Below are 26,295 nucleotides of genomic sequence, written 5' to 3' on the forward strand. Positions count from 1 at the left end.
TTTTCATAATGCAGCAACCATGCACAATTTACATGTTTATCCTAATGGTAGATTTAGGATTTGCTATGTGTACAATTATTCTGAATTTTATTTCTGCCACTATCATGAATATCTTTCTTCTTCAATTATTTCTTCCACAGTAGACCTATACTTTTTTATGCTCAATTAAGACACTGATCATTTCCTTGTTGATGTACATTTTTTTTGATGGTCAGACGAGCAAACAAAAACACTAAATTGTGGTTCATTGAAGTTATTGGGCACTTTGTTGTCATATCCAATTGAATCCAGAATACGACGATATTAGTGAGTAAAGCAAAGAATGACTCAGACAAAATTTGTTTAATTCAATCATGAACTTCCCATATACATCAAAGCTCAGGATATCTCTTTTCTGGCTTGTGTTTCCTGGTTCCTATGTTATCTTTCTTTCTTTTTAAGACTTTATTATTTATTTATTTATTTATTTATTTATTTATTTATTTATTTATTTATTTTGAGAGAGAGAGAGATAGTAAGAGGGTGCATGAGCAGGGAGGAGAGGGAGAAGCAAGATCCCTGTGAGCATAGAGCAAGGACCCTGATGTGGGGTTTGATTCCAGAACCCTGAGATCATGACCTGAGCCAAAAGCAGACTGAGCCACCCTGGCACCCATGTTATCATTCTTAAAGTATTTCCCATGAAGTTTTTCTTTAGTCACAGATTTATCTGCCAATTCTATGAAAAATTTATATTTTCTCACTCCATTCTCTCCCTTCCTGCAACACAATACCGATTAGCTACTTCCTCTACTATGTGTTAATATTAACAAGAAGTTCACTTCTGTAGTCCTTTCCACAGTTACATAATTCCTTAGAGACACTAATTCTTTTCTTATTAAGGCCAAAGGATTTGATTACTCTAGTCCTTTCATATAATAATTACATTCTGATGGCTTGATAGCCTTGTATGTAAACTCTTTGAATATCAAGTTGAAGGAAATATTTTGCAACACGTTATCAAGAAAATCCAGGTGACATCATTTTTACAGTAGACTTTGGCTTAGTTCTGGTTTAAAAATTACTCTTGTGAAGAATTGCAAAACGTAATATGTATGTATGTGTGTATATATATATGTATACATATAAATATACCTCTAACTAGCTCAGTAATTCTAAGATCATTCTGCCACTGAGTGAGCTAGAATTAACATCAAGGACGTTACTTGTTCTGTTCCTTGTGTTAAGTTAGTGTTTAGTAAATACTTTTTGATTCATTTGCTGAAAGATGTCATTCCAGAACCAGTCAAGTGTTCTTCATAAATTCAAGGGGATTCTCTTTTCTACTATGTCTTCAGAAGAACTTCTAAACTCCCTGGATTTTTTCAGTGCAAGAGAAGATGATGTATTTCTGGTGTCTTACCCCAAATCTGGTAATGTTTATTTTAATATATTTTTAAGTGTATAAGTACATTTTAAAATGTATGAAATATAAGAAATAAGAAGTATAATATACTACTAATTATGAATATGATAGTATAATAATATAATATACTACTATATAGAAATATAGCAATATTTACAAAACATTTATTTTTTAGAATCATTATCAATAGGAAATTTAAGTATCCTAAATGCTTATTTTAATGAAAAAGTTTGACATTAGAGAGCTGAAAACTGTGTTTTGAGAAAATTCAACTGGAGGATTTAGAGCTTTTATTATAGTCTTGTTTCTCATTTATTCATTAAAGTATACATATATATGTATATATAATAGCATATATAATAAGTATGTATATATGGTATATATAATAAGCATAATATCTGTAACATTGTAAAGTTCTCTTCATACTTGTTCCAGGCATGGTGATAAACAGTATTTGTTCATTTCATACTTAATGATTGATTTATAAATGAATAATTTTTTCCTGGGGTAATAAAAATACCATAGTATTTTTAGTACCAAGTGTTTTAGTGTCCAATTTTTAAAAAAGATTTTATTTATTTATTTATTTGAGAAAGAGAGAGAGGCAGAGGGGGAGAGGCAGTAGGAGAGGGAAAGGTAGGAGGAGAGGGAGAGGCAAACACCCCACTGATGCAGAGCTTGTTACAAAGCTCTGAGTGGGGCTTGATCCCAAAATCTTGAGATCATGACCTGAGCTGTAGGCAGACGCTTAAGTGACTGAGCCACCCAGGCTCCCCGCAGTGTTCAATTTTATGCCTTCTTAGCCAAAGTTTATTTCCACATATAGTTACATACCCATGAAAGGACCATTATGAATACTGCCATCCTAGGGATAATCTAAATTAATTATGTATTATTTTTAATTTTGAGAAATGGACAGACTATATAATAACTAATGACCTGCTGCGATTTCCAGAAGAGGGGACCTGTGTGAATGGGCATATGCCTGCTAGCAGGGTTTAGCAACTAAGAGCTTAGTTGCTCCCCTTCAAATCATGGTTGCATTTTACTTCTCTTATCTGATTATCAGTCAGGCCCAAGAGGCCTTCCCCAACAGAAGACACAGTTCACATAGGGCCAGAACTTCCAGCTTTTTTTTTTAAAGTATAAATCATATACGTAGTTCTTTTATTGGAAAATAGTGTTGCAAATGGAAATTAAATGATAGCTTCCAGAATACCTCAGTGTTCTATGTAATAGGTCACTTTTTGAATGACTATACTTTACCCTAGGTTGATATGTTAGTTTAGAAAGTGGTTTATATTTTTAAGTTTCTCTGAGCAGGTGGCTAGTTTATAACCATATATGTAAACAACCCTATATAAAGCTTCCACTCTACATTCTGATGCCTTTGATATCACTCACCAGCTCCAGAAGTCCCCTGAATACAGCCCAAAATATTCTCTCTTCTTCACCAAAATAAAACAATAGATTTGTGAGAATAATAAGAATGTCATTACTATATTAGTCATGTTTATATGAATGTTATAAATATTTGACTTATTAACATTATAATCTAAAATAGTCTTAAATTTAAAACATATCATGCAAATGGGAGCACTGTTTAAATATTTCTTTAACTATAAATTAGTTAATATTGTAACAAATTTAGAATTGGAATTACAATGAGATAAATGGAAAGTAGGTCTGATTTAAACTTTTTAGGAACATTGCTTTCAAATCAGCAAAGCATCCTCCCCATCTAAACTTCTACTTTCCTGTTCCAGTTCTCTATTGTCTACAACATTGGAGTTTGCTTTATGTAAACATAAAGTGATACTCCTTCCAGACTTCATGGTAGCAGAGGATTATATCCTTATGATGTCTGAATATAGCATTTGTTCACTGTTCAAATGCTTTGCTTGTACAACAACTCTGTATTGGCACACAAACAAAATTAAGATCCAGTGTCTATCTTCCAGGGGAAAATGGAGAGATAAACACAAATATAAGCAGTGGCAACTATGCTCTGGTGTGTGCTACTTGGGAGGGACAGAAAGGGTAAACAATTATGCCAGGGGAGTGGGAACTCAGAGCATAGTGTATAAAAGAGCAAGATGCAGGAGTTTGCAGGACCAGTGGGAACTGCGTATGGAAAGATTTGTATATTAGAGAAGGTGCTAGAGGTGAGTGTAGCACAGACTATTTCAAGCTGAGGAAATAGCATAGACAGTGCTCAGTCTCTTCAAGATCTTTCAAGTGTGATTCTTCCTGTAAAAAGAATTAACGTCTCAAGCATTTCAACTGGTGTCTCTGGTTTCAATGGGTGTCAAGAGGTAATAATAGCTATTTATAACAAAATTAATGCATTCCTTGCTATTATAACCTCATGCTAATTTTCTATATTTATGTCATTAAGACTTTCATTTACTTACTTTTTTAAGAGTTTCATTTAATTTAAAAAAATGTTTTTTGTCTCGTTTTTGTGTCAAGGCACTCACTGGATTGCAGAGGTCATTGGGAACATTCCCAATGCTCGAATGAGTCTTACATCTCCCATTGAGTTGGGAGACATTTCTAAATTTGACGAGCTAAAAATGAACTCTAAGAGAAGAGTTATTCCCACACATTTGAGCTACAACATGCTACCAGTGAATATTAAACAAAAACAATGCAAGGTGAGTTCAGTGGTTAAGAACAAAGATTTGGGAGGATCAGAAAACTGGGCTTGGGTTCTTGCTCTGCCACTCTCAAGCTGTGTGACCTTGGAAAATTGCTAATGTTCTCTGAGCCTTGGTTTCCTCATTTGACACAGAAACAACAGTATCCATTGCATATAATGTGGCAAAGATTAAATAAGATAATGAATATATAGGTGCCTCAGTATCTAGCACATAAAAATGATTTAATAATCTTTTAGTAATGAAAGAAATATGAATGCAACATTGGCATGTCACCCATAATTACACTAGACAATGTCTTATTCTAGTCTGTGAATCTGGTTTTTGCCTTTTTCTTTAAATATTGATGTCAAGGGAAAGAAAAGTTGCCTTAATATTATTTTATCTATCATTTTTGCAAGGGATTATATAGGAAAAGAATAAAAAATAAATTGTGTATAAGACATGAAAGAATATATAATAACTCAGGCTCTTTTTAAGTGCACACATTATTATTATTTTAAAAGTTAATCATAATGTAAAAGAACATTTTCATATGTTTCTTACTCAAATTTATGTTCTCATGGAAAATGTTTATGGAATAAGGTTACAGAGAAAGCATGTTTTCAATCCATATATACTTGATAATCCTAATTATTTAAAATACACATACACATGCATTTAAAAAAAAGACTAAATGTAAATGTATCAACATAACGAGTGGTTTGCTATGGTATGGCATGAGGGTTGGATTTTATTTTCTTTACAGATACCTGTGTAAGGAGCATTCTAAAATTCTGTTTTGATGAGAAAATGTGTATATTTGAAAAGCAAAAGCAAGATACATGTGTTCACTGTAGCAAGTTTCCAGTAATGAATCCTGTTTAAATAGCGTTAGCCATAGTCTAAAAGTAAAAACAAAAGTAACCTACCAGTCAAGTGTGCATGAATCAAAGCAGATCTTCCTATGATTGTAACTCTAGAACCACAAGGTCTCCATGCACACCATCTAGTCCTCTTCCCAAACGAAAGTAAACACAATCAACCAGAGACAAATGTCCTAGAGTGTTACCTTTACCCCCAGCAAATCTACCAGACAGAAGAGATGAAGTCATACTAACTTGATTAGCATAAACTAACTGGATTTCACTTAACTGAGTCTTTTTATTTCAAGCAAACTCAAAGGGAGAGAGAGAGAGAGAGGAGAGATTTGGGGATAAAAGGAGTCTGGTAAGCTCAATAACCCTTACTCAGGGCCACGCAACAACACTGATAACAAAGGGCTGTCAGAAGTTATGCTGTGTTTTATAAACACATGACAACAAAGACAAGAGTAGATGGTTTTCCTTTCATAAGCAAAGAAACTCAAGCTCCGAAAGGTTAGGGTGCTTCTTAAAACCGCCACAGTAAAGATGGAGCCTTAAGGTACAACCCTGATGGGGAGTGAAACTCTCTGGTTGTACCTGGTTTCCCCAGATGGTGACCTGTCTTCTGTTGCTTCCTGCCTAGCCCTCAGAGCTTGGGGGCTACTGGAACCTTCCCTGCTCCAGCAGGCCTGGCAGATAGTCAGTTCCTCTTGTGATCTTTCCCTACCAGCCCTCGACCCTACTTAGCCTCCTATGTCTATTTCCTAATCTTTATCTCCCCCACCTCCTTTTTATGGTTTCCAAACTCTCTTACATGAAATTTATGTTTTTAGCTCATTTCATTGTACTTAGTTAATATTTAGTTTTTTTTCTCAGAGTACTATTCTGCTTTCTCTGCATATCTTTCAACCACCCCTCAGATTTCTTAGATTATTGTATGTGTGTGTTTATTGTGTATAATTGACATAAAACATTGTATTCGTTTCAGAAGTACCACTTAATGGCTCAATATTAGTATATATTGTGTTAATAGTTTGTATTGTCTTAATTAGTATATATTGTACTAATAGTTTGTATCTGTGTTACTAGTTTGCATGGTCTTTCCCACTGGATAATACTGACATGTAACTTTGGGTATTCTCCAAAGGCCCTAGGACACTCCTCTCTCCCAAAACGAACAGACAAAAAACTCCAACTTCATGGCTAAGGCTTAAAAATCTAACACTTTATCCCTTTTTATTAAGACAGTGAGTGGATTTTTAAAGGATTTTCAGAGCCTTGGGGTTCTGTGAATCTGCTCAGGATGCAGAGAGCAGTTAGAGCGTGAAATGTTGAGTTACTCCACAATTCTCTCTGGAGATGAAGAAAGGCTAATGGGGTAGAGCCGGGGAGAGAGCTGGCTCTTCAGTTCTCTGCACAGTGGCCTTTACCTTTACACCTCTCAAGTGAGGAGGACCAGGTGGACTATGAACACAGTACAGAAAGATAGTTACGTATTAAACATGACTCAATAAACGCTTTCTTACCTACGTAATATGCGTCCACCTGAATATCGATTTAAGAGCAAGTGGAACATCTAGTACTCATGCAACATTGACCATGATCGAAGATAGTCCTACTACACTCAGCGTCTCTCACTGTTTTCCGGAGGTTTTTTATATGTTCAGACTGCATGTACTCTGTACCTCCCCAGTTACAACCTTCATGACACTGCATTCCCTTACCTGACCATTTTGAGAGAGCGGGTAACATTTCTGTGTTGCACATATGTCTTAGACCTAGGACATTCCGCTCTGCTGGGTTTCTGGTAGGTACTAAACAGAAATTTATTGAATTGAATCAGATTGCAATGGCAGTGTTTGTGTTAATTAGGAGGGTGGCTCAGATTCCCTACTCTGTGGTGATTAAACTGGAGAAAATGAAATGCCAAAACACCATTCTTCCTATAAATAAGAATAGACAATTTAAAAGAAATCTTAGTGTATTCATTTATTTTGTTTTTTAAAAAGATTTTATGTATTTATTCATGAGACACAGAGAGAGAGGCAGAGACACAGGCAGAGGGAGAAGCAGGTTCCCCATGGGGAGCCCGATGCAGGACTTGATCCCAGGACTCGGGGATCACGACCTGAGCCAAAGGCAGATGCTCAACCGCTGAGCCACCCAGATCCCCCATAGTGTATTTAAATCATGTTTTATAACATTGAAATTATTTAAATTGTATCATGTTAAAATTTTTTTATATTAAAAAAGTGCTCACATCCAACAAAAGAATAGAGGGTTTCTTGTGTCTACCGCTGAAAAGATAGGACCACAGTTAGCACATAAATTGAAAAAGTGTGGTCAGTGGACTAGTAGCACTAACACCAGCCAGGAGCTGGTTAAAAATGCAGATTATGCCAGGCCTCATCCTGGACCCCCGAATCAGAATCTGCATTTTAGCAAGATTCTTGGACAACTCATTTGCACATTAGCATTAGAGAATCACTGGCCTGAGTCTGTGCTCAATAATCAGCATAAGCTGACAACAAATCACTGCTTGCACAGCTAAGTCCAGTTGCTTTTTTAAGGAAACATTCTGTGTGGGGGCTGTTTCCATCTAAAAATAAACTGATTTTTTTTTTAACAGATTATCTACATCATTAGGAATCCAAAAGATACGGCCGTTTCTTTATTCCACTACTACAGAGATAACCCGAATCTCCCTGGCATTGAAACCTGGGCTGCATTTTTTGAGCTTTTCCTAAGAGGAGATGGTAAATATAACAATGATTTCTATTCATCATTTGAAAGCATTTTCCAAAAGTTTAACTGGATCCTAATGGCCTACTTTCAGAAACACATTTGCATAGATTATTCTTTTACTTCTAATCCATTTTTTCTCACTTTGTTTCTTCATAGACTTTCTTATCACCTGTGGGTAGTATGGATTTGCAATTACTTATTGAGCTGGTTGCAATGTTTTTAAAACAAAAATTAATTCCAATCAGGCATCACTTTTTTTTTTTCATGCCATTAGTCTTGTCAGTGAAATAATTATGCATTGATTGGAGTATAGCAAGATACAGTTGAAACCTGCACGGGCAGCCCAAAACATATCTTAAATATACCAAATGGAAAATACCAACAAATGATACACATACAAAAAAAAAACAAAATTCTCCCTCCACATCCCAAAGAGGAAAAAAAAAATCCCCAAACAAAACAAATGAAAGAATTAGCCATCTTGACACTTGGCTTATAAAGATGAACAAAAAGCAATTTTTTCTGAAAATACTAAAATGATATATCATTTGATTGAGCTGTGCAACGGATATTGATCCTGCTTAACCGTGCATGGCCTTTGAATTTATTACTTTTTCTCTAACTCACTGGTATCTGAAGAACTTAAACACTTAAAAACAAAACCCAAAAAGCCTGAGTTCCTAAGCTTTCATTAAACAAAAATAATAAGCCAAGACAATGCAGAATTTAGAAGAGGCATGATTTAGAAACATTGTGTACCCACAGGATCTTATCTCTCACTGGGTTTAAAGGTAAATCTGCTTAATTATTAGTTGCGCTATTTCACTTGTAAATTATTAAGCTTTTACTTGTTAATTTCAGAGAGGCCACAGTAAGTATAACCTTAACATGAGGATGTTGAGAACTTGCTAGCAACAAAGTTTAACACTTTCTTTTGACTTATTCCTTATGGGATAATATACTATGCTCACAATATTTCCTCTCCTTTTTTGCAAGCATTTAGTAGAGAGCCATAACATTTCAGGAATGACATGTCTATTAAAGATTATCAGGTTAAAACACCCACCTGATGTTTGAATTACCTTTGCCAAGAGTTGTACAGGCTAAACTTGAACTCCTTAACTTTGACAACAGGTTCACACCCCCAGCTCCTGCCCCCAAATGACATATTCCAGCTTGGTACTGCTAAGATGTTAAAAAAAAATCTTACTATGTAATATAGACACTTAGCTAAGTGCTAGGCAAACACGATCTCCTATCATCCTTACTAGAACACACGAGCTAGATGTTATCCTTATTTTACAGGTGAGGAAAATGCAGATGTTGGGAGGCCAAATAACTTGTCCAGATGCATCACTCGTAAGGAGCCACAGTTTAAGCTCAGGTGTCAGCTCCAAAATCTTTGCTGTTACCACTGTGGCATAACTCATCCAACAAGAAAACTGGTCCTCTGATCATTCATTCCTCCTCTACACAATAGCCTTCTAAATATTTGGAGATAGTTAGCATGCCTCACTCTGCCTCAATTCCATTTTTGGAATGAACAGAGTTTAGATACATAATTTATTTAAAAAAAAAAAAAACCCAGATCTTGAGTCTGCTTTTCCTCAGGAAAAGAAAAGCCACGTTTGTCTCCAATTATTATACACCAGGGTTCACTACCCCTCTCACTGCTGCATGAGCTCTAATTTGGCTACATCTCTATGGTTTTGCAGTGCCCAGAAGACAAAAAAACATCTTCTGGGTATGGTCTGACTAGGGCAGAGTAAAGTAGGCCTGTTAGTGCTCTTCTTCTGGAGATTATTTCTCTATGAATGTATCCACAGAAAGGGCAACTCAGTCCTTATGCAGGGAAGCAAACTAGCTTTGTCATAGTGCATTTATCTTTGCTACCACCACATTATCTGATGTCATAGCAGAACATCTGGGAAAGGCAGTCAGTTGGAAAAAATGCTCCAGATGATTCTTTTATACTTTCTTAGGTATGTTAATAGATTTTTAATTGTAAAACGATCTGCTGTGTATTATACAATCAGGTAATCTAGCCTGGCCAAGCCCTGTCCACACTAAGAGTAGTCAGTGAATTGCTAAAACTTTTTAAAATTTACTTAAGTGGGAACAGCATTTATGGTATTTATAAAATGAAGTTGTCTGTTCTCCTGTTAAATATATGTGACTGTATTTCAGGGATGTTCTTCAGTGACTTTTTGAGGAGAGGATACTTTCTCTTGCCAATGACAACATGATATAGTAGAAAAACAGACTATGGAGCTAGAAGAACAGGAGTCAAGTCTTGACTAAAACTTATTCCCCCCCCCCCCAAAAAAAAAAACTTATTCCCTGTGTGACTGTGGACAAATTGCTTAATCATTCTGAGGTTTGGATTTTGTAGGATTACTTAGATGTTCAAATGAAGTCACGACTAAAAATTGACTATAGAAATCTACTCACTCTATTGGATGTATAGTTTCATTTTAGGGCAGAAATTTTACAAGCGGGCATTTATCTAGAAACATTATTTTACAACTGAGGCATCATGATATCCTCCAAACTGTAATATATATATATATGTCTTTTTCCAAACCATAAATATATACACATTATATGAGAAGACAGTACCATAAAGACATAGATAGCTACACATTTATCTTATCATTTAATTTACCTTTCAGACAGCTTCCAAATACATTTTAAGTTTTCAAATAAAACAGTAAGCTGTGTTCTGGCAACATCTTGACAGATTAATATCTCAATGAAATGAATATCTTAGTGTCATACTTTTTTCTCTGTTAGCCTCCTCTCCAGTCTTATATGAGAACTCCATATTTTCTAGGCACTTCATCTTGGAGAATTTGTGCACAGTCATCTATCATCAGAGTGCTTTCTAGAAACTAGAAATTAAAATGTTCTTTGTAACTGGATCAGAACAGGGCAGAGGGTTTGCGGAAAGTGTGGGAGGTTTGAAATAGTTGATGTGGAGAATAGAAGAGTGTGTCAGTGCAGGACAAATAGGTTCTAGGTTCGCCAGGCAACCTTGGGATACTTGAGGCTAGAAAAATGGATTTGCAGTGGTGTCAATACAGACTTGTCTAAATTCCTTCAGCAGAACTCAGCAGCAATGGGCAGGAAGAAAAGAAGGTTAAGTGTTCTGATTCAATACAGAGTGTTTTTCAGGTGGTTGAAATAAACAGTGGGGGAGCAAGGAAGTTGAAAGTTTGGGCCAGAAAACTGTTGAGGAGATGAACAAGGGGAAGGAAAATGAAGATTAAAAAGGACACAAATGGTCCATGGGGTATTTGCAGAAGCTGTCCCTCAAAGTGTTGGTGGCAAGACTTGCCCTGTCCCCAGGGCGTTGTGGTCTAAACAGTCTTCTGTGACTGCAGGGGACAGATCAGAAAGTCCAATTCTGACCCAGATAAGGCTAAGAAGAGTGATATTCAAAGAACACGAGTCTTAAAGGAGCCTGGATTATCTAAAAGGGAGGAGTTCTGCAAGTTGATAGGAAGTGGTGAGACTGCTGCTGCATAATCCATGCCTAAAATGCATGGGTTGGTTGAGAAAGAGTGACTTCTGTTGGGGGGGGTGGGGCATGTCAGGGGAACAAGTAATTCTGGACAACAAAGGAGGGCCATCCAGGTATCTGTTTAGGACAGGAGGTGATAGAAAATTCTGTCATTAAGTGCAGGATGCAGAGAAAAGCCTTTCCCATAAAAGAAATATTTGAAGTCTCTGTTTTGGAAGCTATACTATCTTTAAAACCATAGGTCTAGACAAGGAGGATTCTGATTAAAAAATTAACCCAAAGTGCTATTCTGTATATTGGTAAGGAAGAGACAGGCAGCCAATTTCTTTAAATTCTTTTGTCTTTTTGGAACAAGATGGAACGTAAATTAATTAGTTAATAAGAGAATAGCTGGCTCTCAAATGATGATCAGGCTATCACTGGAAAGATTATTCTTAAATCCATTTGGGGTATGTAGGCATGCATTTCCTCCTGAAAAACCATCGTGGGCCAAGTCAATTACAGCTAACTACCAGCTGAAACACTGTGACATGTGGCCTCTTTCCACACCCAGCCTTGCAGTCACAGAAGCCTGGGCTCCCTGACAGTCCTGAGGGCTTCCATTGCATCAGCATCTCTGGGTGGTGATGTCACCCACCAGGGCTGGGCTGAGCTGCCTCTGCCCAGGGGAGGTGGTGATATAGGTGGAGACTGGGAGCATAGTCTGAAGTAACAGAGACTCGTTCACTCGATAAATTCCTAGCAGAGAAAATCCCACCAAGTGTTTGTTCCTGGGAAAAGACTGGCCTGTTCTTAGAAGGTAAACTCCCTATCACTGATAGGGTACTTGGGTCATTCTAAGATAAAGTATTTATGTAAGTCACTGAACTGGCAGTGAGAATGTGGGTAACCCAAGATGTGTCAGCCCTTTCAAACACCCGTTCTTAATTATACAGCCCTCTGGGTCCACAGGTTAGAAAACCAGGCTCTGTGATGATACCATTGCAGTGCTCGATGTCCTAGTTTTACAAATGCATTATGGTTATTTTCTTGCCCTTTACTTCCTTAGGAGCCGATGCTGTGAGAAATTGCAGTTAGTTAGGAGTTAATGATACATCAATTTATTCAAAACTTTAATGTTCAAAATTTATATGGCACAATGTCTGGCAAACACTAATGGCTTCATAAATGCTTATTAAATGAATCAATAGCAGATCTTGAGAAAATTGCGAGCAGAGGAGCTCTTTTATAATTTGGACATTAGCTAGTATTAGATCTGTGGATAATAGGGGTGCATGGAAAGATGTATATGTAGCATTTTAAATTACTATGTTTGATGCTTTAGATTGTCAAGCTAGTCAACTTTCTGTCATACAAGAAGTTGCTCACTTTTTGTTTTTTATCATCACTGTTGATAATTTGTTTTGCATGATCATATTTTACTTTTAAGCCCCGGAGATTTTTGAGGTCTGTCAAATTAACAAAACAATAAAGAGATAATATCAACTACTGGTAAAGCCCTAACTCTGTATTTTTCAGCCTTGAACTAAGATAAATAAATAGAATTCTTTTTACTTTTCTTACCCCACCCCTTTTTGAGGAAGTTTATAAACATTTTCTGCTAAGAACTTATAAAAAGTGTGTCACTTTGCAGGAAGAAAATAATAAATTCTCGATGTTTTTCTATTTCTCCCCTAGATCCAAAGTAGTTAGCAGAACATAATTATTGAGAAAATGGGTATCTCTGTATTTCTACTGTATTTCTACTGTCACTTCTGATGATGATAAAAAGATACCAAAGAAAAAACAACACAGCCTTATTTAGAGATATAGCCGTCCAATTTCATTTCACAATACTGTATTTAGAAACAGTAGTGTTTCATTTTATTTTATTTTATCTTGTTTTTAAAGATTTTCTTTATTTATTCATGAGAGGCACACAGAGAGAAGCAGAGACATAAACAGAGGGAGAAGCAGGCTGTCTGAGGGGAGCCCGATGCAGGACTCAATCCTCAGACCCTGGGATCATGCCCTGGGCTGAAGGCAGAAGCTCAATCACTGAACTACCTAGGTGTCCCAAAACAGTAGTGTTTTAAAACTGAGCTCTTCTAAGGAAAACTCTTTTATTTAAATATTTTAAGATCTTATTTAATTTTTAATTATTGAATTTTGTTAAAGCTAATTATAAGTTCCTTCATAGATTATGAATGACACATTGTTACTGTAGAAGACAGGTATTAACATATGTCATTAACATTTTCTTTTCTTTTCTTTTTTTTCATTTTAAACCCAGTATAATTAATTGACAGTGTTATATTAGTTTCAGGTGTACACTTCAGTGATTCAACAATTCTTATTGTAAAACTTTTTCATTCTAGAGCCTAATACATGTGTGCCTTACTTTGCCTACTTTGTTGAAGTAGGAAGAACCTTGGGATGCCAAGCCATGATCTTGAATATTAACACAATTCATTTTTCCTTCTAGTTGTATATGGATCCTGGTTTGATCATGTTTTAAGCTGGGAAGAACACAAAAATGATAAAAACATTCTAATTATATTCTATGAAGAAATGAAGAAAGTAAGTCCTTTCTAGCATTTCAACAATCAAAATTTAAGTAAGATTAAGTTAAAACAGGAAATCAATAAATTCTGTTTTCAGGGTTGAGAAAATGAATTTGGTGTTTTGATGAATTACACTTTTAAAGAATAACTTTTCTTGCTGCGCAGGATCCTTCTAAAAGCATAAAGAAAATAACTACTTTCCTCGGTATAAATGTGAATGACAGTGAAATTAATAAGATTGCTCAGAAGACGTCATTCAGTGAAATGAAAAATAATGCGGCCAAAGAAAACTGTGATCCAAATCATACCATCTGTGCCCTCACATCCAATAGGAACCTGGTATTTCGGAAAGGTAAGTCAGAAAGGGATGTGGTACTTTGCCTAGGGCTTATATTTGGAAGTAGTTCCATTTTACCATTTAAATTTCACCATCGTGCACCCTATCTCTTGCACAATGGATCGCTTATTGTCATCCCTCAGTGAATATTTAACTAAACAAATTTCTTAAATTGCATTATTTCCAGACATTGAGATGTCCATGCCCAGATAGGAACCAACTGAGGGAAAGACACAGGTGTCAAACAGATAGATGGAAATTATAAAGCTCCGTGAAGGGGATCCCTGGGTGGCGCAGCGGTTTAGCGCCTGCCTTTGGCCCAGGGCGCGATCCTGGAGACCCGGGATCGAATCCCACGTCGGGCTCCCGGTCCGTGGAGCCTGCTTCTCCCTCTGCCTATGTCTCTGCCTCTCTCTCTCTCTCTCTGTGACTATCATAAATAAATAAAAAAAAATTAAAAAAAAAATAAAGCTCCGTGAAGAATGGGCCTCAGGTCTGCAGCCTAGAATGTTTGCTAATAACTTATCCTAAATTTTGCAAATGTGCTTGCTTAGACACAACCAAATGCAGTCCTGTCCCTGCATTGAGACAGCCCCCATAGAGCATGGTGAAGAGCAGTACATGACACGTGTTTTCTTCAGAAGAGAGAAGGGAGCTGATGAGTGTGGACAGTACACTTTCGTAAACTGATCAAATAACTGTCCCCGCAGAAGTTAGGGGTAGACAGAGAAGCTAGAAGTGTTATCTCAGGACCTTCTTCTACATGAAAACCCACAGAGAAGGAAAAAAATCCACTACTTCCTAACATTTAACTTAGAGCCATTTTGAGCACATCCAGATATGGAATTGTGTTGAAATCCATGTGAGTTTTAGTCCAGATCCTCCCTGGATCTTACAGAACTTATAATAACAAGATTTTCTGCATTTAGATGCTCAGGTATCTTACTAGAAAACACACCTTTGTTTCCATTTTTTGGCTCATCTGAATATAATTCCTCCCAAAGCAGCTATTCACTAACTCATATGGATCAGATAGTGCCTTAACTTTGTAAATTACTTTGTATTTTTTGGTGGTTCATTTTTTATTTTCTCATAGTTGCAAAACCAGGCCTGGGAGAGAGGAAGAACTCAATTCAGCAAATATTTACTAATAAACTCTTTTCTAAGAACTAAGATTCAAAAATTGAATAAAATAGTCTTGTCCCTCAGAAGATCACAATGTAAACAGTAGTAGGTGATAATAACTGTGCTAGTAGTATAAGCAAATGTGAACAGTAACATGAATATGGGAGAGAGAATTTTTTCATAACAAAGTAGGTGGTGAGGAGATGACATAGGATCTGGGATTGCAAGCATGAGCAAGATCTTACCAGGAAAATGAGAGGGAAGAAATACATTCCAGCAACAGCTAACAGCAAGAAGAAAAGCTCAAAACCACCAGGGAATTGGACTGTGCTTTTTTTTAGAAAGAGCAGATAGTCTCCTGTGCTAGAGGGTATATGATGCATGGAGCAGAATCAGGGAGATAAAAATTGGGGCCAGAGAACAAAAGTTCTGATGCATGTTATGAGGGGGTCTTTTTCTCCCCCTGGTCTATTTGCTGCTTTAAGAAGGGACCTGAAAATAATAGAGCAGGGTGGAAAGTTGTTTAGAAGAGGGTGAAACCAGAGGCAGAAAGTCCAGTAAGAGGTCATTGTAATAGTCCAGGTATGAAACATTGAGGGTCAGAACTTGGGCCTTATCAGGGAGCCACTGTTGAGTGGAACTCAGTTCAGAAGTCAATTTAGGAGCTATTGGCAGTTTAAGGAATGAGGCAAAATTATTCAGGATGAGTGGGAAGGGCTAGTGGAGAAAGGATTAGAAGGGGAAACCCTAGAGATGCTAACATCAATGGGAGTGAAACAGCTGAGATGAGCCAAAAAATGAAACTGGGGTCAAACATGGCCATGTATCATTCATGAATTCTGATGGTGGTCTCCATAGTGGTGGCGATGGGAGGCAGAATGCAGGGATTGAAGAGATGAGAGAGAGAAAGAAGGGAAGCAGCAAATGAGGACCCCTCTTCCAAGAAGTTTGAAAATGGAGGACAAGAACCAGATGACATGGGAGGGTCAAGAAAAAGATTAGGATGAGTGGGAGAGAGAAGATAAAGGGAAGACAGAAAGGATTTAGGAAAGGATACATGAAGAGAGGTGAAACAAGCAAAGAGATGAGAAACAGAGATTGGGAGGGATTATGGTCAAGAGAATGATGAGAGATGAGAAAGTTCTGATGCTTCATGGAATCCAGTGCTACTCTTGATATCTTTTATCACTGTCCTTTGACATATGATTAGCAAAATCCTCAGTTTCCACCCATCTTATCCTACCAACTTGAGAAATTTTACTCTAAAGAGAAGAGAGGTAGTCTTTGGCCTGCCATACAAGTGACACTAGCAAATATTCCCAAATGAAACCATATCAATATAATTTAATCTTAGCTAATAACATTAATTCTAATGAAATTAAATTCTATCTTAAAGTAGTTTCTTTGTATAGGATCTGACAAAACACAGAAAGTCAACAGTGAAAACATCCTCACTGATACTAGTCACAATGAGTGCCTATTGTTAAATTTGGACTATATGAAGAATTAAACACAAGGATGGGTTATTCACTTTATTCCTTCTATTGGCTGGGGGGGGAGGGGGTTAGGATCCATCCTCTGAAAATAATCATTTCAAATGAACTACAGAAGTCAATGACGCAGACTCCTTGGTGCAAGAGATATCCCTCACTTTACGGAGGAGAATTTATGCCTGCAGTTGGGAGCTGATATTCTAGAAACTGACAATGGTGGACATGGAGATAAGGTGACAGGCAAGGAGCAGTCCACATAAGTTTCAGAAGCCTAAGGGTCCCTATATACTAAAATTTAGGGGGGAAATTACTGAGGAACCTATTAATTTCTTAGGGCTGTGGAAAGATATAGAGATAGGATGCGTGCTGCAATATTGCTCATAACATTGAAAACCTCAAATGCACTTAATTGGCCTCTAACCAGAAACTGTTAAATGTATTAAATCACATTCATGCAGGGGTTTACTATGGAATCATGAAAACTATAGAGTGAGAATAGCTGGAACCTACTGAGCTTACTATGTGCCAGGCACGTTACTAGATTTATCTTAAACTTGACAATAGGCTCTTGAGGGTGATATTCATATTATTTACATTTTACTAAGATGCCAAGCACCTGAATAACTTGTCCAACATCATGCAACTAGTTGCTGGTAGAGTCAAGATTTGAATCCAAGCAGTCTTATTCTGCCCTCCACAACTTTCACTGTAGATATAGAAGTGCTAATATGGAAAGATGGTGTGTAACTGGAGGTGAGGTGAGGGGGGGACATCATGCAAGTAACTTGGCAATGGTATTTCCAACTCTCTGTTATCAATATTGTAAAATTAATTTCCCTAAAGTAAGACCAATTAAGGTGAAATAGGTGAAGGGATTAAGAGTACACTTATCATCATGAGCACTGAGTAATATATAAAATTGCTGAATCATTGCACTGTACACCTGAAATTACTATAACACTGTAAATTAATTATACTTGAATCAAAAAAAAAAAAAAAAAGGAAGAGAGAGAGACCAATTACCCAGCCCTGTGATATGTTATCAGCACATATCAGCACAGTTATTGCTTCACAGGTGCATAGATGGGGAAATAAGTGACATCATTATGTTCCCTTTGTCTGCTTTTATGTTTTATTTTTAAAGAGTTATTTATTTTAGAGAGAGAGAGAGCACAAGCAGGAGGGGTAGGGAGATGGAGAGAGAATCTCAAGCAATGAGCGTGGAGCCCCACATGGGGCTTGATCCCAGAACCCTGAGATCTCAACCTACCTGAAACCAAGAATTGGGTGCTTAACGGACTGCACCACCCAGGCCTTTTAAAAACTTCTATGGTTTAACTAAAGTTAGGTGAGACATTTCTTGCCTGCTAGCATAAAACCTAGGACATTTATATATTTTAATCTTCTTTTCTTTTTAAGAAATAACTTCTTAAACTGTATATATTATTATGCAACCATTACTGAGGAAATTAGAAGCAACAAGTAAGCAAATGAAGAAAAGAATAATCCCCTAGTACTTATCACCAAGAAATGATATCATTCATATTTTGTTGCAAATCTGACAGATTTTTTTTTTTTTTGGTGAATGCTATATATTTAAATTGGTTCTTATCTGATATGTTTCCACTTTTTCCAGGAGCAGTGGGTGATTGGATAAACTACTTTACTTCAAAGCAGAGGAGAGTATTTGATGAACTATTCACAGAGAAAATGAAACACAGTGAACTAGCAAGACACTTTGAAGATAACTCTTAATATAAATGGGGAATGAAACTACCTTCCAGGGGCACCTGGGTGGCTCAGTAGGGTTAAACACCTGCCTTTGGCTCAGGTCATGACCACAGCAGTCCCTTTGGGGAGCTTGCTTCTCCCTTTCCCTCTGCCTTCCCCTGCACCACCCGCCCCCCACTCATTCTCGCTCTCTTCCACTGTTTCTCTCAAATAAATAAATAAAATATTTATCTTAAAAAATCACTTTCCATTTTATGTGATGCAGTACTTGGGGTATACATAAGTATTTTTTACCAATATGAAAAGCAGATATTTCTTTCAGTGAGAAATGGACACTTCATGAATGTGTCAGAAGTGTCATTTATGAGAGATTGTTATTAATATATTTGGTGATAGCAAAGAATTATTAACAAAAGGAAGTATACAATTTTGAAATGGCTGAATTATATATCTGCTTTCAAGATATTCATAAGGCAAAGAGGTTACTTCTTTCAGAGAGCATATTACCATGGGTGTTCTATAAACTTCATTAATGTACAACAAAAGCAGTGAGGGATCATCCAAAATAACAAATGTCTTAGAAGAATTTATGTTTTGCCTATTTGGACATCATGACCTCTAAACAAATGTTTTCATTTCAACATTCTTTGGTGTCTGTGTAGAAATAGTCTTCACTGACATAAAAAATGACAAACATAATCTTACTAAGGTGGAGCACCTAATATGTAGATAATATCAAATGATCACAACCCAGTACCTTAGTGAAAATGAAGAATGAAAGAATACTCTTTCACATTAAGGTAACACTGATACGGCATTCCAGTATTTTATTTATCTTTTATAAAGTGAATTAAATGACATAATTTCTTATTTTCCACTTTTGAAAAGTATTATTTTACTTGAAGTGTTTACAATTTTTTTTCTACTATTTTGAGTATGTATTCTTTCTCCAAGTAGCATTTTCAGGATTAATTCAATCTCTATTTTTCTCTCTCTCTTGTAATGAGTATTATTCTGTAGCTTTAGCCTAGAAAACATTGTAATGAAATTTCAGTGACCTTAGTTCAGGATTATAACTTAAATGACAACACACCACTTACGAACATCTACATCATGTTGCTTACATCTGTGCCATAATATCTAACTCAAGGCTGTCAAAGGGATGGGTTGAGTGAGTTAACTCAACCAAACACTTTGCTCTTAAACTTCAATGTATTGTGGATCTTATTTCTGGTAACAAATCTGTTGGAGTCTTTTGTACTGGGTTTATCATAATTCAGGAAGTATTAGATCTTCATAAATCTCCTATATATACATATTTGTTACAAATAAAATGTATTCCAGAAAGACAATCAGGTATGATCTTGGTCAACTGTTCGTCTTCATGTTGGAGCGAAAATCACACTTAACTTTCCCTGATGTAGATGTACAGAGAATGACAAAGTCATCAGAGTGAGACAAGGAGATCTGATGAGAGAGCAAGGGAAGAACACAATGGCTGATGGCAAAAGCTTCAAGTCCCATGAGACTATAATATCTTCTCTCGAGATTGAAATGATCACTGAGATGGAAAGAACTGACAAAAGACTTTGTAAGATATTATAGAATTATAGATTTGTTGGTAACTTTGGGATCATTGCCATCCAGTTTTTTTTTTTGCCATCCAGTTTTTTTTAATAAATTTATTTTTTATTGGTGTTCAATTTGTCAACATACAGAATAACACCCAGTGCTCATCCCGTCAAGTGCCCACCTCAGTGTGCCATCCAGTTTTGATAGAAAATTGCTTAAGGTCAATAAGCTAAGGGTGTGACCAATAGCCTTAATTCCTAGATTATTATTAGTCAAAAATATTTTTTGAGCACCTTCTATGTGCCAGCCCTTAGACTGTAGGGACATATGATGAACTTGAAAGAGTCCCTTCTTTCACAACCTTTACATTTTACTGGGGGTAAATATATAATTTTTAGAAGTATATGTTTCCTTATACATATCTTTCCATATATATAGCCTTTTAAAAAAAGGAAACATTTGAGATATGGCAGGCACCAAATAGATGCCATAGAGAGAAGATAACATCAGGTGGTGTGGGAGACAGTGACTGCAGAGCTACCTTAGCGGGGGCGTTGGGCTGGGGACTCTGAGGTGGTGACATAGGAGTGCCAACACGAATGATGAGTGGGCTCCCTGGGCTTGGAGGCATGGCAAGCAGTTCATATTTCATGCTAGCTGGGGAATTTTCCACAGAGGATGAGACATCCTGACACTTTCACAAGGTCATGCTGACCACTGGTTGGGGGTAGACCCAGGAGTCAAGGGAGGAGGCAGGGATAAATGGCTATTACAGTGGCAGAGGTGAGAAAAGAGGAGCATGTGGACAGTGGTTGTGGCAGGGGAAACGGTGAGAAACGGCCAATTTCAGGATATAATATGAATATCGAGCCAGCTAACCTACTAATGCAGGAGTGAGAGACAGAAAGAAATAGAAGATGAAACCTAGATTTTTGGCTAATCAACAGAATATCTGTGGGTAGGATTTATTCAGATTCAAGGCTTGACAGCCAAGTGATTTTGGAAGGGGGCTTGGGTGCTTGGGTGTGGGGCGGGGAGGGGAGTGGAGGGCCTTTGGATCAAGACTTCTGCTATGGCCCTGCTGTTTGAAGTGTCTGTTAGACCCTAGGTAATTGGTTGGATAGAAGAATCTCTGACGACTGCTGCGTTGTTCCCTGGGGTCCAGTGGGAGAGTTCAAGAATTTGGGGAACATGGGAGGTGGAGCCAGTTCAGGGGGTTTACAGAGTGCTGTGGAAATAAGCGTTTGCACAATGACAGCGGTTGCTGGGGACTTGCTGCAGACTAATTGCCCTGATACCAAGGCCCCCTGGGTTTTCCCCTTTTCAAAAGCAAATCCTGAATCTCTCCCCCGAAACTCTGATCTACTCACTTTGCATTTTCACTTCCTTGGAGCTGACAAAAAACCTTACATGCATTTCCTCATCCAAATTGCCTCTCACTGTTCCCATGGATTCCCCTGGCACTGATTTTTCACTCTTCTTCCTCTTCTCTGCCCCTCCTCGCAAGTTAATAAATAACTGCTAAATCCAACGATTCTTCTAAGGTGTCTTTGGCACTCTTTGACTTCCATGGATTTTTGCCCTAAAGACATTCCACCCCATAATTAGCTTAACCCCCTTTAGGACAGCCTGCTGGGTTACTCTGTCCCTTGTGTCTGTTATTTTTCCATTTCCTCTTACTGGCTCTCTAGGGACCTTGCTTCCCTTCCCACTCTTAATCATTTAGACCTTGTATTATGAGGTAAATGTCTGTCTCCTAGTCTGTAAGGTCCTTGCCAGTTGAAGTCCATTTTCTGTCGTGTTTTTTCTTTTTGTTGGAGTTCAATTTGCCAACATATAGTATAACACCCAGTGCTCATCCTGTCAAGTGCCTCCCTCAGTGCCTGTCACCCAGTCACCCCATCCCCCCACCCACCTCCCTTTCCACTACCCCTTATTCCATTCCCAGAGTTAAGAGTCTCTCACGTTTTGTCACCCTCTCTGATTTTTCTCACTCATTTTCTCTCCTTTCCCCTTTATTCCCTTTCACTATTTTTTATATTCCCCAAATGAGTGAGACCATATAATGTTTGTCCTTCTCCAATTGATTTACTTCACTCAGCATAATACCCTTCAGTTGCATCCACGTCAAAGCAAAGGGTGGGTATTTGCCGTTTCTAATGGCTGAGGAATATTCCATTGTATACATAGACCACATCCTCTTTATCCATTCATCTTTCAGTGGACACTGAGGCCCCTTCCACAGTTTGGCTATTGTGGACATTGCTGCTAGAAACATCGGGGTGCAGGTGTCCCGGCGTTTCATTGCATCTGTATCTTTGGGGTAAATCCCCAACAGTGCAATTGCTGGGTCGTAGGGCAGGTCTATTTTTAACTCTTTGAGGAACCTCCACACAGTTTTCCAGAGTGGCTGCACCAGGTCACATTCCCACCAACAGTGTTAAGAGGGTTCCCTTTTCTCCACATCCTCTCCAACATTTGTGGTTCCCTGCCTTGTTAATTTTCCCCATTCTCACTGGTGTGAGGTGGTATCTCATTGTGGTTTTGATTTGTATTTCCCTGATGGCAAGTGATGCAGAGCATTTTCTCATGTGCATGTTGGCCATGTCTAGGTCTTCCTCTGTGAGATTTCTCTTCATGTCTTTTGCCCATTTCATGATTGGATTGTTTGTTTCTTGGGTGTTGAGTTTAATAAGTTCTTTATAGATCTTGGAAACTAGCCCTTTATCTGATAGGTCATTTGCAAATATCCTCTCCCAATCTGTAGGTTGTCTTTTAGTTTTGTTGACTGTATCCTTTGCTGTGCAAAAGCTTCTTATCTTGATGAAGTCCCAATAGTTCATTTTTGCTTTGTTTCCCTTGCCTTCATGGATGTATCTTGCAAGAAGTTGCTGTGGCCAAGTTCAAAAAGGGTGTTGCCTGTGTTCTCCTCTAGGATTTTGATGGAATCTTGTCTCACATTTAGATCTTTCATCCATTTTGAGTTTATCTTTGTGTATGGTGCAAAGAGTGGTCTAGTTTCATTCTTCTGCATGTGGATGTCCAATTTTCCCAGCACCATTTATTGAAGAGACTGTCCTTTTTCCAGTGGATAGTCTTTCCTGCTTTGTCAAATATTAGTTGACCATAGGGCTGAGGGTCCATTTCTGGATTGTCTATTCTGTTCCATTGATCTATGTGTCTGTTTTTGTGCCATTACCACATAGTCTTGATGATCACAGATTTGTAGTACAACTTGAAATCCAGCATTGTGATGCCCCCGGTTCTGGTTTTCTTTTTCAATATTCCCCTGGCTATTCGGAGTCTTTTCTGATTCCACACAAATCTTAAGATTATTTATTCCAACTCTCTGAAGAAAGTCCATGGTATTTTGATAGGGATTGCATTGAACGTGTACATTGTCCTGGGTAGCATAGACATTTTCACAATGTTAATTCTTCCAATCCATGAGCATGGAATATTTTTCCATCTCTTTGTGTCTTCCTCAATTTCTTTCAGAAGTGTTCTGTAGTTTTTAGGGTATAGATCCTTTACCTCTTTGGTTAGGTTTATTCCTAGGTATCTTATGCTTTTGGGTGCAATTGTAAATGGGATTGACTCCTTAATTTCTCTTTCTTCAGTCTCATTGTTACTGTATAGAAATGCCACTGACTTCTGGGCATTGATTTTGTATCCTGCCACACTGCCAAATTGCTGTATGAGTTCTAGCAATCTTGGGGTGGAGGCTTTTGGGTTTTCTACGTAGAGTACCATGTCATCAGCGAAGAGGGAGAGTTTGACTTCTTCTTTGCCAATTTGAATCCCTTTTATTTCTTTTTGTTGTCTGATTGCTGAGGCTAGGACTTCTAGTACTGTGTTGAATAGCAGTGGTGAGCGTGGACATCCCTGTCGTGTTCCTGATCTTAGGGGAAAGGCTCCCCAGATCCCCAATCTCAATGGGGATTGAGAATGATATTTGCTGGGGGCTTCTGTTGGTTTTGGTAAACTCCACCACATTTAGCACTGGACAGCCCTCCCAACAGATGTGAATTGACTTCCCAGACCAGTTTAATTCTATGCCTTCCAGAAAACTCAGTTCCAGTATGGTACCTCAATTTGAACTTATTTTTGTATTCTGCTGTTACTTCATGTCTGCATTAGTTATTTCTTTCTTCTTTTTTAAGATTTTATTTATTTATTCATGAGAGACACAGAGAGAGGCAGAGACACAGGCAGAGGGAGAAACAGGCTCCATGCAGGGAGCCCGATATGGGACTCGATCCCAGGACTCCAGGATCACGTCCTGGGCCAAAGGCAGATGCTCAACTACTGAGCCACCCAAGTGCCCCTAGTCAGTTCTTTTTTCAACCCGATCATATATTCTCTTCTATTATTACTTAACTATTCACAGTAAGTGAGTCTTGCCCTCTCAATTGTATCATATCCTTACAGAGAGGCTGTCAGTGGCTTTTTCAGTGACCCACGTGGTATACTGCCCTCAGAAGTCATTCAACAAAGATATGTTGGGTGGAAGGATGAGTTAATGAAGAAATGATTTAAAGAATGAAGGAATACATTTCCGTCTCTCTACCTGCTCAGCTTCTTGGTCCTGTGGGTATGAATGCCTACAGTCATATTTAATTCCTTGTTTTCACTCCACTTTACAAATCAAACCAGTAACAAAATACTATTGATTTTTGCTTTTTAATATCTCTTCATCCATTTGGAGTGTAATGAAAGACCTTATCCATCTTCCTTCAAATGTAAAGGTAAGAAAAGATGAATTGGAAATGCTAAGGATAGCCTCTAGCTGTCACCCACCTATAGGGTAAATAAATCTGCTGGAGAGGTCTATGGAGGTTTGCATAATGTAATTGTGCTTTTAACCTTTCCTTACTTTGTTATCATTTTTCCTTGTCATGTGTAAGATTATGAAATAGAGATACTTTTGCTTTTAAGCAGCCCATTCACACATTTACTAAATACTAACTATTCAAGTCAGAGGGGAATGGATAGCATTTAAATAACGTTCACATTGGTTTTATTTTTAATTTTGTTTAATAAAAAATTATTGATCCTTTGTCTAAATATCTAAATATACAGACCTAGGCGGAATTTTCTAAGGGATTAGCAGGGGAAGAAGTGAGAAATGACCCTTATGGCTATTTTGGATGAAAAGCTACAGGAAATCTGAATATGTAAGAAGTCATTTATCCACCCAGCCGCCCAGTTGATAATTAGGAAACTAATTACAGAGCAACACCATTTATCTAAACACCATTTAGATAAGGGCAGTTTGGATCATTATCGTTCCAAAGTGCAAGGAGCATAATCTTAAACTCTAACTAAGGAGATTTGGGTAAATAAATTTGGGCATTTTTGTTGTTATTCATTTGCAATATAATCATTAGTAGCTTAAAATCTTCATGACTACTTGTATAATAGTTTTGAGCATTTACTAGTCCTTAATTGTTGATTGGCTGGGTTATCACTATCCCTGGCATGATAAGGAACACCTCAAACTATAATTCATAATAGGGGTACAATTCAGAGCCAATGTATATCTATATATACATGTATATATGTACATTTCTGAGAATATAACTTTGTTCAATTCAAATTGGCTATTTATTTCAAATGTTTACATTAATTTACAGTATCAAATTTTCTCAACTAGAGATGAGAAGATACAGGTCATTAGATGTCAGTTATTTAGATTGCCCCTTCATTTTGTGAAAGTATCCTAGTCTGCCGGGATCTGTATAAATGACAACTCAAGAGAAATACAGTCAGGCTGAAGCATCCTTGCAATGACTAGCCAGGTTTTAGGGACAGAGGGCATATTTCTGGGTAATTGGCCCAAAGAGAGTTTTAATCAAAATAAATGAGTGAAACCAGTGAAGTCCTGCTAGGTAGTATATAGTTGAGCTATACAGGATCCAGACAAGTTTTGTTGTTCCAGCAAAAATATTTTTTAAACCATCTGGTAAATATACAAATTAATAATGTTAATATTAATTTTCTTCCAAAGGTAGATCTAGCCAATCCAATAAATATCTCATTTTGTTCTTTTGCTTATGACTGTATCCTGTTCTGTGAGTGTTTCACTTCTGATTTATAATGGAAGGTATAAGGCTCCTGTGGCTAGTGGGGTGAAGTTATGTTTCTCCCCTGAGATTCATGCAACGTAAGTAGGAATGCCTTGGGCCTTCTATGGAGTACAAACAAAACTGAGGCCAAGGGTGATAAGGCAGCAGTGACAGGCTTTATCATAATGTTCCTTCTAGGATGTCAGTCCATCCATCACAGGGCCAAAGTGGGAAGGACAAGTAGCAAG

The 26,295-nt window shown here is 37.5% G+C and overlaps 1 protein-coding gene across 1 annotated transcript; it reads left to right on the forward strand.

The window, feature by feature from the left end:
- Positions 1 to 1,106: 1,106 nt before the first annotated feature.
- LOC140616848 (sulfotransferase 6B1-like) lies at positions 1,107 to 18,650 on the forward strand. Its single transcript, XM_072797559.1, has 6 exons — positions 1,107 to 1,412; positions 3,878 to 4,062; positions 7,540 to 7,666; positions 13,643 to 13,737; positions 13,887 to 14,073; positions 18,313 to 18,650. The coding sequence occupies exons 1-6, from the start codon at positions 1,268 to 1,270 to the stop codon at positions 18,429 to 18,431; spliced, it is 858 nt and encodes a 285-aa protein (XP_072653660.1). The 5' UTR covers positions 1,107 to 1,267; the 3' UTR covers positions 18,432 to 18,650.
- Positions 18,651 to 26,295: the final 7,645 nt, after the last annotated feature.

This window comes from Canis lupus, chromosome 25, assembly GCF_048164855.1.
Source record: "Canis lupus baileyi chromosome 25, mCanLup2.hap1, whole genome shotgun sequence".
Classification (NCBI taxonomy): Eukaryota; Metazoa; Chordata; class Mammalia; order Carnivora; family Canidae; genus Canis; species Canis lupus.